General features: G+C 38.7%; 1 protein-coding gene across 2 annotated transcripts in view; it reads left to right on the top strand.

The window, feature by feature from the left end:
• vps39 (VPS39 subunit of HOPS complex) overlaps positions 1 to 10521 on the top strand; it is a 56328-nt gene extending 45807 nt beyond the window's left edge. For both annotated transcript variants that reach the window (XM_061886909.1, XM_061886908.1), the window contains exons 22-24: positions 339 to 473; positions 4146 to 4237; positions 10296 to 10521. In XM_061886909.1, the coding sequence (XP_061742893.1) occupies positions 339 to 473; positions 4146 to 4237; positions 10296 to 10374 (306 nt within the window). In that variant the 3' untranslated portion in view covers positions 10375 to 10521. The remainder of the gene's footprint in view (positions 1 to 338; positions 474 to 4145; positions 4238 to 10295) is intronic.
• Positions 10522 to 18595: the final 8074 nt, after the last annotated feature.

The raw sequence follows: 18595 nt of genomic DNA, 5'->3' as shown, positions 1-18595 counted from the left end.
CACAGTGGAGTTTGAAACCCCTTCATGTTGCTTCCCCCCCTACACAGTGGAGTTTGAAACCCCTTCATGTTGCTTCCCCCCCTACACAGTGGAGTTTGAAACCCCTTCATGTTGCTTCCCCTCCTACACAGTGGAGTTTGAAACCCCTTCATGTTGCTTCCCCCCCCTACACAGTGGAGTTTGAAACCCCTTCATGTTGCTTCCCCCCCCTACACAGTGGAGTTTTACAAGCCTTCTGTAACACAAAGTTTTTGTGATGACTTAGATGCAATTAGTCCAACATACGCGAAGCTCTTTCCTCCCGAGTTGAATGGCGCGGGTCTCTCTTCTCTCTGCAGGCCATCAACCTGCTGCCGGCCAACACCCAGATCAAGGCGATCCAAGTCTTCCTGGAGAGCGTCCTGGAGGAGAAGGCCCAGAGGAAGCGCTGCAACCAGGTGCTGAAGAGTCTGCTGCAGGCCGAGTTCCTCAGGGTGAGTGGACCGGCTCAGCGTCTCGGGTTGTCCACCATACCGACACCTCTGAATGTTCACAATTCTTTATTGTCCCATGGAAATACAAATACAAACCCCGTTTCCATATGAGTTGGGAAATTGTGTTCGATGTAAATATAAACAGAATAGAATGATTTGCAAATCCTTTTCAAGCCATATTCAGTTGAATATGCTACAAAGACAACATATTTGATGTTCAAACTGATAAACATTTTTTATTTTTTGGTAAATAATCATTAACTTTAGAATTTGATGGCAGCAACACGTGACAAAGAAGTTGGGAAAGGTGGCAATAAATACTGATAAAGTTGAGGAATGCTCATCAAACACTTATTTGGAACATCCCACAGGTGTGCAGGCTAATTGGGAACAGGTGGGTGCCATGATTGGCTATAAAAACAGCATCCCAAAAAATGCTCAGTCTTTCACAAGAAAGGATGGGGCGAGGTACACCCCTTTGTCCACAACTGCGTGAGCAAAGAGTCAAACAGTTTAAGAACAACCTTTCTCAAAGTGCAATTGCAAGAAATTTAGGGATTTCAACATCTACGCTCCATAATATCATCAGAAGGTTCAAATAATCTGGAGAAATCACTCCACGTAAGCGGCATGGCCGGAAACCAACATTGAATGACCGCGACCTTCGATCCCTGTATCAAAAACCGACATCAATCTCTAAAGGATATCACCACATGGGCTCAGGAACACTTCAGAAAACCACTGTCACTAAATACAGTTGGTCGCTACATCTGTAAGTGCATGTTACAGCTCTACTACGCAAAGCGAAAGCCATTTATCAACAACATCCAGAAACACCGCCGGCTTCTCTGGGCCCGAGATCCTCTAAGATGGACTGATGCAAAGTGGAAAAGTGTTCTGTGGTCTGACGAGTCCACATTTCAAATTGTTTTTGGAAATATTCGACATCATGTCATCCGGACCAAAGGGGAAGCGAACTATCCAGACTGTTATCCACGCAAAGTTGAAAAGCCAGCATGTGTGATGGTACGGGGGTGCATTAGTGCCCAAGGCATGGGTAACTTACACATCTGTGAAGGCACCATTAATGCTGACATACAGGTTTTGGAGCAACATATGCTGCCATCTAAGAGCCGTCTTTTTCATGGACACCCCTGCTTATTTCAGCAAGACAAAGCCAAGCAACATTCAGCACGTGTTACAACAGCTTGGCTTTGTAAAAAAAAAGAGTGCGGGTACTTTCCCGGCCCGCCTGCAGTCCAGACCTGTCTCCCATCGAAAATGTGTGAAGCGTAAAATACGACAGCGGAGACCCCGGACTGTTGAAGGACTGAAGCTCTACATAAAACAAGAATGGGAAAGAATTCCACTTTCAAAGCTTCAACAATTAGTTTCCTCAGTTCCCAAACATTTATCGAGTGTTGTTAAAAGAAAAGGTGATGTAACACAGTGGTGAACATGCCCTTTCCCAACTACTTTGGCACAAGTTGCAGCCATGAAATTCTAAGTGAATTATTATTTGCAAAAAAAAAACAAAGTTAATGAGTTTAAACATCAAACACTTACAATCTGACATGTTATCACTTTTATGCAGACATTTGTTTCTGTTCCCGACACACGCGTTTCAGGCTGGCTGCTCTCTTGGTAAACTGAGGAAAAACTCAGAAAACGCTCATTTGTGCCCACCTTTTCTTTAAACCTGCTTGAGTATTGTGATTAATTCTTCATCCAAACGGGAAGATATAAAACCATCCCGTCAGTCGGCATCCCAGCGGGGTCGGGCATTGTTTAGTAGGTGATTGTTTTATCATGTTCGTCGTGGGTATTTCTTGTTCAGCACTCGGCAATAGTTCTAAAACGTGCATCTCATCCTCCTTATGTTCAGGCTCAAAAATATAAGGTTCTGGATCACCATTTGTCCCAAAGTAGTAGTTGTCGTAGTCTCTCATGAAGTCTGCCGTGATTGAAATTAGTTGTTATTGAAGGAAATGGCAGAGCTTGTGATGCGGCTGTGAAATCAAAGCGCCACCGTATGCTTAAAATGATCAAAATTGGTAAATATTACGTGTTAATATGAATGTTACTACATGACTTGTATTTACATCATGTATGTATTACATGTTATTATGAATGTTACTAGATACTACATTTATATTAACATCATGTGTATATGACATATTATGACTATTACTAGATACTACATATATACTTACATCATGTATATATTACATATTATGAATGTTTCTAGATACTACATATATACTTACATCATGTATATATTACATGTTATTATGAATGTTACTAGATACTACATATATACTTACATCATGTATATATTACATATTATGAATGTTTCTAGATACTACATATATACTTACATCATGTATATATTACATGTTATTATGAATGTTACTAGATACTACATATATACTTCATGTATATATTACATATTATGAATGTTTCTAGATACTACATATATACTTACATCATGTATATATTACATGTTATTATGAATGTTACTAGATACTACATTTATATTTACATCATGTGTACATGACATGTTATTATGAATGTTACTAGATACTACATATATACTTACATCATGTATATATTACATGTTATCATGAATGTTTCTAGATACTACATATATACTTACATCATGTATATATTACATGTTATTATGAATGTTTCTAGATACTACATATATACTTACATCATGTATATATTACATGTTATGAATGTTTCTAGATACTACATATATGCATACATCATGTATATATTACATGTTATTATGAATGTTTCTAGATACTACATATATACTTACATCATGTATATATTACATGTTATTATGAATGTTTCTAGATACTACATATATGCATACATCATGTATATATTACATGTTATTATGAATGTTTCTAGATACTACATATATACTTACATCATGTATATATTACATGTTATTATGAATGTTTCTAGATACTACATATATACTTACATCATGTATATATTACATGTTATTATGAATGTTTCTAGATACTACATATATACTTACATCATGGATATATTACATGTTATTATGAATGTTTCTAGATACTACATATATGCATACATCATGTATATATTACATGTTATTATGAATGTTACTACATGACATATATACTTGTTAATATGAGTTACTAGATACTACATATATACTTACATCATGTATATATTACATGACATATATACTTACATCATGTATATATTACATGTTATTATGAATGTTACTAGATACTACATATATGCATAGATCATGTATATATTACATGTTATTATGAATGTTACTACATGACATATATACTTACAGCAAGTATATAAAACATTAAAGAAGGGGTTTTTTTGGAGGGCTTTGTAGGCGGAATAGACCGAGTCTAATTAACTTCATTGTTCTCTGAATCTTGCTAGTGTTTATTTACAACTTAGAATGCATTAAAAAAAAGAAAAATGCGTGAAGGATTGTGAATAATAGGCAACATTCCAAAAAAAAATAAAAAATTCCCCTTTAAGAAAGAGACCCCTCCTTTTTGAACTTTGACTGCCCCTTGAATTATTGTTCCTGACCTGGGACTTGTCCCCCACGTCTACATGACCCCGTATGGAGTCCGGAATGAGACACTCTGTTTGGTGTTGCAGGTGCAGGAAGAACGCATCTTCCACCAGCAGGTGAAGTGTGTCATCACGGAGGAGAAGACGTGCAGAGTCTGCAAGAAGAAAATAGGAAACAGGTAAACTTGGGGTTTTTGGTTTGTTAGAAAGTCCGACCGATAGCGATCACAATCCCAGAGGGACAGCTTGGAAAAAAATCAACTTTCCTGAGTGACAGAGCTTACTTATTATGACAAATGGAATATAGAATATACATTTTGTTCCTATTGTTACTTTATACATAGTACATTATTACAATTATTACATTATCACATTGGTACAATTATTACATTTTATATTGTTAAATTATCACATTATTACAATTATGACATTTTATATTATTACATTTTATATTATTACATTGTCACATATCACATTTATTACATTTTATATTATTACATCATCACATTGTTACCTTATTTTATTACAATTATTACATTTTATATTATTACATCATCACATTGTTACCTTATTATATTACAATTATTACATTTTATATTATTACATGTTATATTATTACATTATCACATAATTACATTTTATATTATTACATCATCACATTGTTGCATTTTTACAATAGATAGATATTACTTTATTAATTCTTTCAGGCGGGTTCCCTTAGTAAAATAAAAAAAAATGTTTCAATCATCACATTATTACATTATACATTACATCATCACATATTGCATTATTACATTACATTGTTACAGTATAATATTATTACATTATTACATTTTAAATTATATTACATCATTACAATATTGCATTATATAGTATCTCATTGTTACATTATATTTTATTACATTATTACATTGGTACATTACATCATCACATTATTGCATTGTTACATCACATTGTTACACTATAGTGTTATCACATTATTACATTTTATATTATTATAATATTACATCATTACAATATTGCATTATATAGTATCACATTGTTACATTATATATTATTACATTATTATATTGCTACATTACATTGTTACATTATTATGTTATCACATTAGTACATTACATTATTACAATATTACGTTGTATATTGTCACATTATCATATTATTGTATTGCATATTATTACAATTTTACATTATATTTATCACATTATAACATTTTATACTATTACATTATATATTATCACATTACTACATTATATATTAGTACATTATTACAATATAGCATTATTCACCACCAGGAAGATAGTCTTATTTTAAGTCCATTTAATATTTGAAACAAATATATATGACAGATGCCATATTTCAAACAAATATATATGATAGATGCCATATTTCAAACAAATAAGTATGACAAATGTCATATTTCAAACAAATATATATGATAGATGCCATTTTTCAAACAGATAAGTATGACAAATGTCATATTTAAAAAAAATATGTATGATAAATGCCATATTTTAAACAAATATATATGATAAATATAATTTTTCATAAAAATATATATGATAGATGCCATATTTCAAACAAATATATATGACAAATGTCATATTTCAAACAAATATATATGACAAATGTCATATTTCAAACAAATATATATGACAAATGTCATATTTCAAACAAATATATATGACAAATGCCATATTTCAAACAAATATATATGATAAATGTCATATTTCAAACATATATACATTAAAAATGTCATATTTCAAACAAATATATATGATAGATGTCATATTTCAAACAAATATATCTGATAAGATGCCATATTTCAAACATATATACATTAAAAATGTCATATTCCAAACAAATATATACGATAAGATATCATATTTCAAACAAATATATATGACAAATGTCATATTTCAAACAAATATATATGATAAATGCCATATTTCAAACAAATATATATGATAAATGTCATATTTCAAACATATGTACATTAAAAATGTCATATTTCAAACAAATATATATGATAGATGTCATATTTCAAACAAATATATCTGATAAGATGCCATATTTCAAACATATATACATTAAAAATGTCATATTCCAAACAAATATATACGATAAGATATCATATTTCAAACAAATATATATGACAAATGTCATATTTCAAACAAATATATATGACAAATGTCATATTTCAAACAAATATATATGATAAATGTCATATTTCAAACATATATACATTAAAAATGTCATATTTCAAACAAATATATATGATAGATGTCATATTTCAAACAAATATATATGACAAATGCCATATTTCAAACAAATATATATGATAAATGTCATATTTCAAACATATATACATTAAAAATGTCGTATTTCAAACAAATATATATGATAGATGTCATATTTCAAACAAATATATCTGATAAGATGCCATATTTCAAACATATATACATTAAAAATGTCATATTTCAAACAAATATATACGATAAGATATCATATTTCAAACAAATATATATGACAAATGTCATATTTCAAACAAATATATATGATAAATGCCATATTTCAAACAAATATACATTAAAAATGTCATATTTCAAACAAATATATATGATAGATGTCATATTTCAAACAAATATATCTGATAAGATGCCATATTTCAAACATATAGACATTAAAAATGTCATATTTCAAACAAATATATACGATAAGATGTCATATTTCAAACAAATATATATGATAAATGTCATATTTCAAACAAATATACAGTTGTGCTCATAAGTTTACATACCCTGGGAGAATTTATGATTTCATGGCCATTCTTCAGAGAATATGAATGATAACACAACAACCTTTGTTCCACTCATGCTTAATGGTGGTGTGAAGCTATATATTGGCAAACAACTGTGTTTACTCTTTTTCAATCAAAATGACAAAAGAAAGTACCCAAATGACCCTGATCAAAAGTTTACATGAAAAATGGTGGCGTGGTTGTTTCTATATGCACAATAAACAGGCACAGGAAGAAAAATGGGCTGCATGGTCGAGTCGCCAGAAGAAAGCCATCACTTCAAAATACTTTGTTCCAGAATTTTTGAGGCTTGTCTCTGTGCTGTTTGGTGTAATGTAAGCGGGATACTTTGTGACATTTGTGCAGAAATGGCTTTTCTCCTGGCGATTCGACCATAGTCTCTGAAGAACGGCCAATAATTCATTCATTCTCCCAGGCTACGTAAACTTATGAGCACAACTGTATATGACAGATGCCATATTTCGATCAAATATATGTGACAAATGTCATATTTCAAACAAATATACCATATTTCCTTGAATATATAGAATGCGCCTGCCTAGAAATACTGCCGGGTCAAACTCGTTTTGCAAAAAATTTAGCGCATGCTTAGCCTTACCGCCGGCTCAGGATTAACACCGGGTCAAAATCCTTTCGCAAAATATTATTTTTATTAGCGCATGTCTAGAATTTCCGCCGGGTCAAACTCGTTTCGCCAAATAATTACCATATGCCTACGATTTCCGCAGGGTCAAACTCGTCACGTCACGAGTGACACTTCACCTGTCATCATTTTCAAAATGGAGGAGGCTGATTTCAATCATTTGAAATCGCATAAAGGGAAGAAGATTTAAGAGCTATTCAGCAGGATTTAAGGTCCAAGCTATTGAATATGCTAAAAAGCGGTTTAGCTTGATTGGTAGAGTGGCAGTGCCAGCAACTTGAGGGTTGCAGGTTCGATTCCGGTTTAGGTCGGTTGGTAGAGTGGCTGTGCCAGCAACTTGAGGGTTGCAGGTTCTATTCCCGCTTCTGCCATCCTAGTCACTGCCGTTGTGTCCTTGGGCAAGACACTTTACCCACCTGCTCCCAGTGCCACCCACACTGGTTTAAATGTAACTTAGATATTGGGTGTCACTATGTAAAGCGCTTTGAGTCACTAGAGAAAAAGCGCTATATAAATATAATTCACTTCACTTCACTAAAAAGAACAGTAAGCAGCTATGTTTTATTAATATACCGTAGCTGCGTGTGTCAAATATGAGTCATTAAATGACTCCCGCCTCCTGGTGGTAGAGGGCGCTAGTGATCCTTCGGCTGCAGAAGAAGTGACAACAAGCAGCGATCGTTTATTTTTTTCCTCTCGCTTGCACTTTTAACATGGAGGATTACATATCTAAAATATAACAGTTTTCTAAACTGGACTTTCAATCGAAGCAGGAGGTAATAAAGGAAGATTTTTAACAGAAAATACTTTTAAAGCTGAAGAAAGATAAGGAAGACTTCTATAAACAAGTTATCGATGCTTCTGATCAGAAGGAGCTGCGCATGGAATTAATTTATAAGTAAAGGTAAGACCATAATAACGTTTTTTTTTTTATTAAATGTGCTTTTCGTGATGGTATCCTTACATCACACTCAAATTTATAAGCGCAGGCCTAAATTTACCGCATGCCTTTGGTAAGCGCCGGAGTGAGAAGAGGTTTTAAATCAATTAGCGCCCCGGCGGCAATTCAAGGAAATACGGTATGTGGCAGATGTCATATTTCAAACTATGACTATTACGCATTTGAACCAAAAAGCTACAAGGTAGTATGAGATGACAGTTGAAGGAGGGACTTGCAGTTCAATAAACGCCATCATCACAGTGCAGTAAACGCCATCGTCACAGTGCAGTAAAAGCCATCATCACAGTGCAATAAACGCCATCATCACAGTGCAATAGACGCCATCGTCACAGTGCAATAGACGCCATCGTCACAGTGCAATAAACGCCATCGTCACAGTGCAATAAACGCCATCGTCACAGTGCAATAAACGCCATCGTCACAGTGCAATAAACGCCATCGTCACAGTGCAATAAACGCCATCGTCACAGTGCAATAAACGCCATCGTCACAGTGCAATAAACGCCATCGTCACAGTGCAATAAAAGCCATCGTCACAGTGCATTAAACGCCATCGTCACAGTGCAATAAACGCCATCGTCACAGTGCAATAAACGCCATCGTCACAGTGCAATAAACGCCATCGTCACAGTGCAATAAACGCCATCGTCACAGTGCAATAAACGCCATCGTCACAGTGCAATAAACGCCATCGTCACAGTGCAATAAACGCCATCGTCACAGTGCAATAAAAGCCATCGTCACAGTGCATTAAACGCCATCGTCACAGTGCAATAAACGCCATCGTCACAGTGCATTAAACGCCATCGTCACAGTGAATTAAACGCCATCGTCACAGTGCAATAAACGCCATCGTCACAGTGCAATAAACGCCATCGTCACAGTGCAATAAACGCCATCGTCACAGTGCAATAAACGCCATCGTCACAGTGCAATAAACGCCATCGTCACAGTACAATAAACGCCATCGTCACAGTGCAATAAACGCCATCGTCACAGTGCAATAAACGCCATCGTCACAGTGCAATAAAAGCCATCGTCACAGTGCATTAAACGCCATCGTCACAGTGCAATAAACGCCATCATCACAGTGCAATAAACGCCATCGTCACAGTGCATTAAACGCCATCGTCACAGTGCAATAAACGCCATCGTCACAGTGCAATAAACGCCATCGTCACAGTGCAATAAAAGCCATCGTCACAGTGCATTAAACGCCATCGTCACAGTGCAATAAACGCCATCATCACAGTGCAATAAACGCCATCATCACAGTGCAATAAACGCCATCATCACAGTGCAATAAACGCCATCGTCACAGTGCATTAAACGCCATCGTCACAGTGCATTAAACGCCATCGTCACAGTGCAATAAAAGCCATCGTCACAGTGCAGTAAACGCCATCATCACAGTGCAGTAAACGTCATCATCACAATGCAATAAACGTCATCATCACAGTGCAGTAAAAGCCATCATCACAGTGCAGTAAACGCCATCGTCACAGTGCAATAAACGTCATCATCACAGTTCAGTAAACGTCATCATCACAGTGCAGTAAACGCCATCGTCACAGTGCAATAAACGCCATCGTCACAGTGCAATAAAAGCCATCGTCACAGTGCATTAAACGCCATCGTCACAGTGCAGTAAACGCCATCATCACAGTGCAATAAACGCCATCATCACAGTGCATTAAACGCCATCGTCACAGTGCAATAAACGCCATCATCACAGTGCAGTAAACGCCATCATCACTGTGCAGTAAACGCCATCATCACAGTGCAGTAAACGCCATCATCACTGTGTCCCAGTGCGTTTGCCAGATACCCAAACGGCGTGGTGGTGCACTACTTCTGCTGCAAAGACCGCAGCAGGTGTCCCACAGACTAAGGTCTCCTCCATGGAAGTCCAAACAGACTGCTGGGAGGGACTTCAGCCACGCTGTGCGCCTTTTTTTTTTTTCTAAGCAGCCATTTTGTAGCCCCGGGAGCAAGAAGACGCACGTGGCCTTAGAACTGCAAAAAGTGTACGCCACGCTCCGACAAGAGGAGGCCAAGCAGCAGTACTACTAACCTCTCTCAGGCTTGTCGGCCATCTTTCTTTCTGCTAGCATGCCACTAAAGACCTGCTAGAAGTTTATTTATTGATGAATAAAGTACTGGATTAAATGCATCACTCAGGCAATTTAATCCAGGTTATTCATGTTTTTTAATCCCATGAATCCATGTCTGCACTGTGCCTAATGTTGTGTTATTCACAGCCAGCTGGGGGCGCTGTTAGTTGATGTAAGACTGCATTATGAAGTCAACTAGACAGCAGGGGTGTCCAAACGTTCTGCCCTGGGGGCCACATTGGGCTCTAAAAAACTTGGTTGAGGGCAAACCCCGTTTCCATATGAGTTGGGAAATTGTGTTCGATGTAAATATAAACAAAATACAATGATTTGCAAATCCTTTTCAAGCCATATTCAGTTAAATATGCTACAAAGACAACATATTTGATGTTCAAACTGATAAACTTTTTTTTTTTTTTTTTTGCAAATCATTAACTTTAGAATTTGATGCCAGCAACACGTGACAAAGAAGTTGGGAAAGGTGGCAATAAATACTGATAAAGTTTAGGAATGCTCATCAAACACTTATTTGGAACGTCCCACAGGTGTGCAGGCTAATTGGGAACAGGTGGGTGCCATGATTGGGTATAAAAACAGCTTCCCAACAAATGCTAAGTAATTCACAAACAAGGATGGGGTTAAGGTCATCACTTTGTAAACAAATTTGCATATGTGTATCTACATATACGTATGTGTATGTACGTCTGTATATACATATATACTGTATGTATGTATATATATATATATTTGTGTATATATATGTATGTATACACATATATGCATACATACATATATATATACATATATGTATTAATGCATACATATATATATGTATGTATATGTGTACATATATAAGTATAATGGATATATCATTCATATAATTGTATATTAAGAGTATGGGAAGGTTCGACTCCGACTTTGTTTACTTCAGTGACGACCTCAAAGTTTTGTATTCAATCAGAGACATTAAGCAGCTAAAATGCTTGTGTGGATAGTGTTTGGCATTTTTCCCATCATGCATTGTAATGGGTGTGATTCAGAATTGTTGTTGTGGTGCATGGAGGTTTCTCTTATAGTTATATTGCGTTATGTGTGACTATGTATGTTGGCATTTTGTGTTGGTACAAATTCTTATAATTATTATTTTTTTTTGCATTATGACTAAGGGAGCTGGTTTGCATCGGGTCATATAAGTAAACACTGCGCCTAGTGTCGTTCAAAGCATAAGGGGTCATAGACCTGAATTACTCGTGACGTTTAGAAGTTAATTAAAATCTCATTAGAGTCGTGACGTCTCGTGGGCCGAATCAAAGACGCCGACGGGCTGCACGTGGCCCGCGGGGCCGTAGTTTGGACACCACTGCTAGTGTTTCACCGCAGCACATGGTCCTGAGCAACGTGGGGCGGAGCATGTTCGATCCTTTCCCTCAAAACATGATCAATTCAAGCCTCTGGCACGATAAAGTGTCATTCTCCATCTGGCAACGCTGCATACTGTGTGTGTGTGTGTGTGTGTGTGTGTGTGTGTGTGTGTGTGTGTGTGTGTGTGTGCGTGCGTGCGTGCGTGCGTGCGTGCGTGCGTGCGTGCGTGCGTGCGTGCGTGCGTGCGTGCGTGTTCTTGTATTTCTGCCCTTCTTGAGACGCCAACAAGGAAAAGTAGCTTCCACATGAGGAGTTCTGAACAAGTTAATAGAGAGCCAAATACTAGGGTCTGTGAACATTGCTCCAAAGTCAGGATTTTTTGTGTGTGTGTGTGTGTGTGTGTGTGTGTGTGTGTGTGTGTGTGTGTGTGTGTGTGTGTGTGTGTGTGTGTGTGTGTGTGTGTGTGTGTGTGTGTGTGTGTGTGTGTTCTTGTATTTCTGCCCTTCTTGAGACGCCAACAAGGAAAAGTAGCTTCCACATGAGGAGTTCTGAACAAGTTAATAGAGAGCCAAATACTAGGGTCTGTGAACATTGCTCCAAAGTCAGGATTTTTTTGTGTGTGTGTGTGTGTGTGTGTGTGTGTGTGTGTGTGTGTGTGTGTGTGTGTGTGTGTGTGTGTGTGTGTGTGTGTGTGTGTGTGTGTGTGTGTGTGTGTGTGTGTGTGTGTGTGTGTGTGTTCTTGTATTTCTGCCCTTCTTGAGACGCCAACAAGGAAAAGTAGCTTCCACATGAGGAGTTCTGAACAAGTTAATAGAGAGCCAAATACTAGGGTATGTGAACATTGCTCCAAAGTCAGGATTTTTTTTGTGTGTGTGTGTGTGTGTGTGTGTGTGTGTGTGTGTGTGTGTGTGTGTGTGTGTGTGTGTGTGTGTGTGTGTGTGTGTGTGTGTGTGTGTGTGTTTGTAAGAGACGCCACAAAGTTTGACTGTTATTACAAAATAAAATGAAGAAATAAATCAGTGTCAAACTATATTTATATAAAGTTAAGGTACCAATGATTGTCACTATATATATACACATACATATATCTACATATATTTATATATAAATACATATGTATGTACAAACCCCGTTTCCATATGAGTTGGGAAATTGTGTTAGATGTAAATATAAACAGAATACAATGATTTGCAAATCATTTCAACCCATATTCAGTTGAATATGCTACAAAGACAACATATTTGATGTTCAAACTCATAAACTTTATATTTGTTTGGCAAATAATAATTAACTTAGAATTTAATGGCTGCAACACGTGCCAAAGTAGTTGGGAAAGGGCATGTTCACCACTGTGTTACATCACCTTTTCTTTTAACAACACTCAATAAACGTTTGGGAACTGAGGAAACTAATTGTTGAAGCTTTGAAATGTAATATTTATCTTTAGTAATACTTTATTTTAATTACATTTAATCTTTTAGTATAGAGCATAATACTACATCCACCATGCTTGACGGTATGAATGGTGTTCCTGGGATTAAAGGCCTCACCTTTTAAATGTAATATTTATCTTTAGTAATACTTTATTTTTATTACATTTAATCTGTTATTATAGAGCATAATACTACACCTTTTAAATGTAATATTTATCTTTAGTAATACTTTGTTTTAATTACATTTAATCTGTTATTATAGAGCATAATACTACATCCACCTTGCTTGACAGTAGGCTTGGTGTTCCTGGGATTAAAGGCCTCACCTTTTTCTCCTCCAAACATATTCCTGGGTGTTGTGGCCAAACCTTTTTACTGTTAAGTGTTCATTTTAAGCACCAATTTGTTGTGTTTGATGACACAAGATGTCAGTCTTAAAAGGGCGTTTCATCGCCATTCTCCATGTGTCAGCACCTCGGCCTCCCCTTTTCCGCCCCGCACAAGTCAGGGCAAACACTCCGCTGTTGCCCGGCAACGGGACCACAACAGCAAGCCCGACATTCACAGACTGGGGAGTCCATTGACCCAGACCGTGGTCACGTGACTGAAGTGTGTGTTCATGGAAAAGAAGATGGCGCCTCCCGAGCACACACACTTTCCACCCCGGGTGATTCATCCCTTCACTTCGGAGACGGCGACCCCGACCCGCGGAACATTCCGGAAGGCTCGCTGCTTGATTATTTACGCAAATGTGGCGTTATTAACATCTTCATCCTTGGCGTCAGACGCTGAAGTTCTCATGGCGTCATGCGGCTAAAAATCCTGACTTTTCCTCAGCGAGCTTTTTGGGGAGCAAAAATATATATCAGGCTTCACTACGCATCTTGAAAGGAGCTGTTTTGCTGCAGTGAACATGCTAGCCTGGCAGGGGAAGCTTGAAGTGTCCTTCAGGAACAACATTCTGGGCCGAACCAGCACAAACAGCAGGAAGGGGATTCGTACGGCTGCATTCAATTGCCTGACACATGAAACGTGACAAATTGAGGTGGAGGGGTGTTGCACTATGCACTTTTGCCGCCAGATGGCAGTAGAGCACTTGACCTGGGGGGCTTCACTTGGATGGAAAAAATTTGGTGACCGCACAATGCAGAGAAGGTAGGTAATGTGCAGGTAAAGATATGTTGACTGCGTGAAAGAAGGAGGCACCAGTTTGACTCCAGGATACAGAGAAGGTAGGTAAAGCGCAGGTAAAGATATGTTGACTGCGTGAAAGAAGGAAGCACCAGTTTGACTCCAGGATACAGAGAAGGTAGGTAAAGCGCAGGTAAAGATATGTTGACTGCGTGAAAGAAGGAAGCACCAGTTTGACTCCAGGATACAGAGAAGGTAGGTAAAGCGCAGGTAAAGATATGTTGACTGGGTGAAAGAAGGAGGCACCAGTTTGACACCAGGATACAGAGAGGGTAGGTAAAGTGCAGGTAAAGATATGTTGACTGGGTGAAAGAAGGAGGCACCAGTTTGACTCCAGGATACAGAGAAGGTAGGTAAAGTGCAGGTAAAGATATGTTGACTGCGTGAAAGAAGGAAGCACCAGTTTGACTCCAGGATACAGAGAAGGTAGGTAAAGCGCAGGTAAAGATATGTTGACTGGGTGAAAGAAGGAGGCACCAGTTTGACACCAGGATACAGAGAGGGTAGGTAAAGTGCAGGTAAAGATATGTTGACTGGGTGAAAGAAGGAGGCACCAGTTTGACTCCAGGATACAGAGAAGGTAGGTAAAGTGCAGGTAAAGATATGTTGACTGGGTGAAAGAAGGAGGCACCAGTTTGACTCCAGGATACAGAGAAGGTAGGTAAAGCGCAGGTAAAGATATGTTGACTGGGTGAAAGAAGGAGGCACCAGTTTGACTCCAGAATACAGAGAAGGTAGGTAATGTGCAGGTAAAGATATGTTGTCTGGGTGAAAGAAGGAGGCACCAGTTTGACTCCAGGATACAGAGAAGGTAGGTAATGTGCAGGTAAAGATATGTTGACTGCGTGAAAGAAGGAGGCACCAGTTTGACTCCAAGATACAGAGAAGGTAGGTAAAGCGCAGGTTAAGATATGTTGTCTGGGTGAAAGAAGGAGGCACCAGTTTGACTCCAGGATACAGAGAAGGTAGGTAAAGCGCAGGTAAAGATATGTTGTCTGGGTGAAAGAAGGAGGCACCAGTTTGACTCCAGCATACAGAGAAGGTAGGTAATGTGCAGGTAAAGATATGTTGACTGGGTGAAAGAAGGGGGCACCAGTTTGACTCCAGGATACAGAGAAGGTAGGTAATGCGCAGGTAAAGATATGTTGACTGGGTGAAAGAAGGAGGCACCAGTTTGACACCAGGATACAGAGAAGGTAGGTAAAGCGCAGGTAAAGATATGTTGACTGGGTGAAAGAAGGAGGCACCAGTTTGACTCCAGGATACAGAGAAGGTAGGTAAAGTGCAGGTAAAGATATGTTGACTGGGTGAAAGAAGGAGGCACTAGTTTGACTCCAGGATACAGAGAAGGTAGGTAAAGCGCAGGTTATGTTGACTGGGTGAAAGAAGGAGGCACCAGTTTGACTCCAGGATACAGAGAAGGTAGGTAAAGCGCAGGTAAAGATATGTTGACTGGGTGAAAGAAGGAGGCACCAGTTTGACTCCAGGATACAGAAAAGGTAGGTAAAGCGCAGGTAAAGATATGTTGACTGGGTGAAAGAAGGAGGCACCAGTTTGACTCCAGGATACAGAGAAGGTAGGTAAAGCGCAGGTAAAGATATGTTGACTGGGTGAAAGAAGGAGGCACCAGTTTGACTCCAGGATACAGAGAAGGTAGGTAAAGCGCAGGTAAAGATATGTTGACTGCGTGAAAGAAGGAAGCACCAGTTTGACTCCAGGATACAGAGAAGGTAGGTAAAGCGCAGGTAAAGATATGTTGACTGGGTGAAAGAAGGAGGCACCAGTTTGACTCCAGGATACAGAGAAGGTAGGTAATGTGCAGGTAAAGATATGTTGTCTGGGTGATGGCAGAAAGCACCAGCATGCATGGGTGAAAGAAAGAAGCACCAGTGTGACCCCAGGATGCAGGGAAGGTAGGTAATGTGCAGGTAAAGATATGTTAAAGTCAGGAAACACCAGCTAAAGTCCGTCCCGTCCATCGCTGCTTGCAGCCTTTTTTTTTTTTTTACCTGGTATTCATTTTGCATCAAATCCTCTGAGGCTCTGCCGCACCTGCCACCCTGGCCGCATGCAGAGGGGTCGCGTTCGATTCTTGGCACGTCTGCGGCCGCGCCGTCAATGATGGCGTGCGCTGGAACGAGGTCAGTGTGAGCACGTGTCACATTTAGGAAGTCACACTCTGGCAGGCAGGAGAAACCAAACAACTGCGCAGGCCAAATTTGGGCCCCTGCTGTCGAGAGAAGACAATATTTGGTTCATAATAACAATAATTAGGGCTCTCAAATATTTAATGGCTGTTAACTCAAAATTAATCCTTATAAATCGTAGATGGATATAATTTCTCATCATCAATAAGAGTTTCTAGGCAGGTAATTTTACATTTTTTATTAGCATGAATGGACAGTTAGTTTGCTTTAAAAAAAAAAAATGTTTTAATATGATTGTAACAGTCGCTTGCGGTCGTCATGCGGGTTCAATGGACCACCCAGGAAGGACATGCTTTTGAGCAGGTTTGACTTCTTTATTTTGCAATAAAGTTTTTCCGCGGTCGGGTCTCTTTTCAGCTCCTTCCTTCACTGCTCGTTCCCGGTCTGCTTTTCAGCTGTCGTCGTCCTTGTCTGCTTTTTGGGCGCTCTTGCTTCTTGCTCCTACTCCTTCTGCGGCGATCTCTCCTCCTTCTCCCCTTTTATACAGCGTGAGGAGATGAGTTAATTGTGTGCCGGTGTGCGAGCCACGCTTCTGATATTGCTCGTAGTGTCGAACCCGGCACGTCCCGCCTCTCCGCTCAGCTGCATTCTCCGCCTCCTAGCCGCCATCTTGGGCCGGGCTCCAGCGTGTCCTGCCCCGCCATCGGACCGTCGGCTCTGCCTCTCCACAATGATGCTTTTAAAAAAAAAATAGCTCAACACAAAAAGGACATAAAAGCTTTTAATGACGATTGGAAAAAAAAAATTACTATCGGTTTGTTGCCAGATTTTGTAGGAATACAGAATTTGTATTCCTGCTGTAGGAGCACTTGCAGTCAGAGGAGGAGCTACGTTGTGTTGAGATACCAGTTTTGCGTATTAATGACGCAAAAATGTGGATTGTTACGATCGTGCTTTGGTTTTTAAAAATGTTGTGTCATGTAATCCAGTGTTTTTCAACCACTGTGCCGCGGCACATTACGGTCTGGGGATGCCCTGGGAAATGATCTAATTTCGCCTGTTTTGGGTAAAAAACATATTTTTTGCAAACCAGTAATTATAGTCTGCAAATGATGTGTTGCTGTCTAGAGCTCGGCAGAGTAACCGTGTAATACTCTTCCGTATCAGTAGGTAGAAAATGGATGGATGGATGTCAGAAACAGCGGGAGGCAGGGTGCAGGTAAAAAGGTGTCTAATGCCCCTAAGAAAAAGTCATTGAAGCTTAGGGAAGGCTATGCAGAACGAAACTAAAACTGAACGGTGTCAGAGTTAGTTGTTGACGAACCCCAAGATACAAAGAAGGAGGCAGGCATTGAATAAGGAAACATGGTTTTAATTTAAATACTAAGACAAAAACAAACAAAAGGTACAAACAAAAAGCGCGCACGTGGGCGGATAACAAACTAAGCGTGGGAGTTAGAAAATAAAAGGAGCTTAACATGGAAAAAGGGTCTAGCGAGCAGGAAAACAGAAGTCGTAACGTGTAGTAGAAAACAAACTGGAAGCAGGGAGCAAAAAACAGTAAGCTACAAACATCTAACGGACATAGCTTACCTCAACGCTGCAAATACAAGACACGACACGACACGACAAGAGCGACATTGACAAGACAATCATCCAGCCCCTGACTAGAGGACAAAAACAGACTCAATTAGAAGTGGGCTGATTGACACCAGGTGTGGCCTGGTGCCAATCAGCCGCAGCTTGGGAGAAAACAGACAAAATAAAAACACTTGACAGGAGCTAAAGACAGGAAATACTAAACACACACAGAGGAAAAACTAAAACACTAACAAACTGTCGGTGGCAAGCCTGACAAACAGGCT

The sequence above is a fragment of the Nerophis ophidion genome, linkage group LG24 (assembly GCF_033978795.1).
Source record: "Nerophis ophidion isolate RoL-2023_Sa linkage group LG24, RoL_Noph_v1.0, whole genome shotgun sequence".
In the NCBI taxonomy this organism is placed as follows: Eukaryota; Metazoa; Chordata; class Actinopteri; order Syngnathiformes; family Syngnathidae; genus Nerophis; species Nerophis ophidion.
Note: the sequence above shows the minus strand (reverse complement) of the source record. Positions and strands in the feature narration are given on the sequence as shown.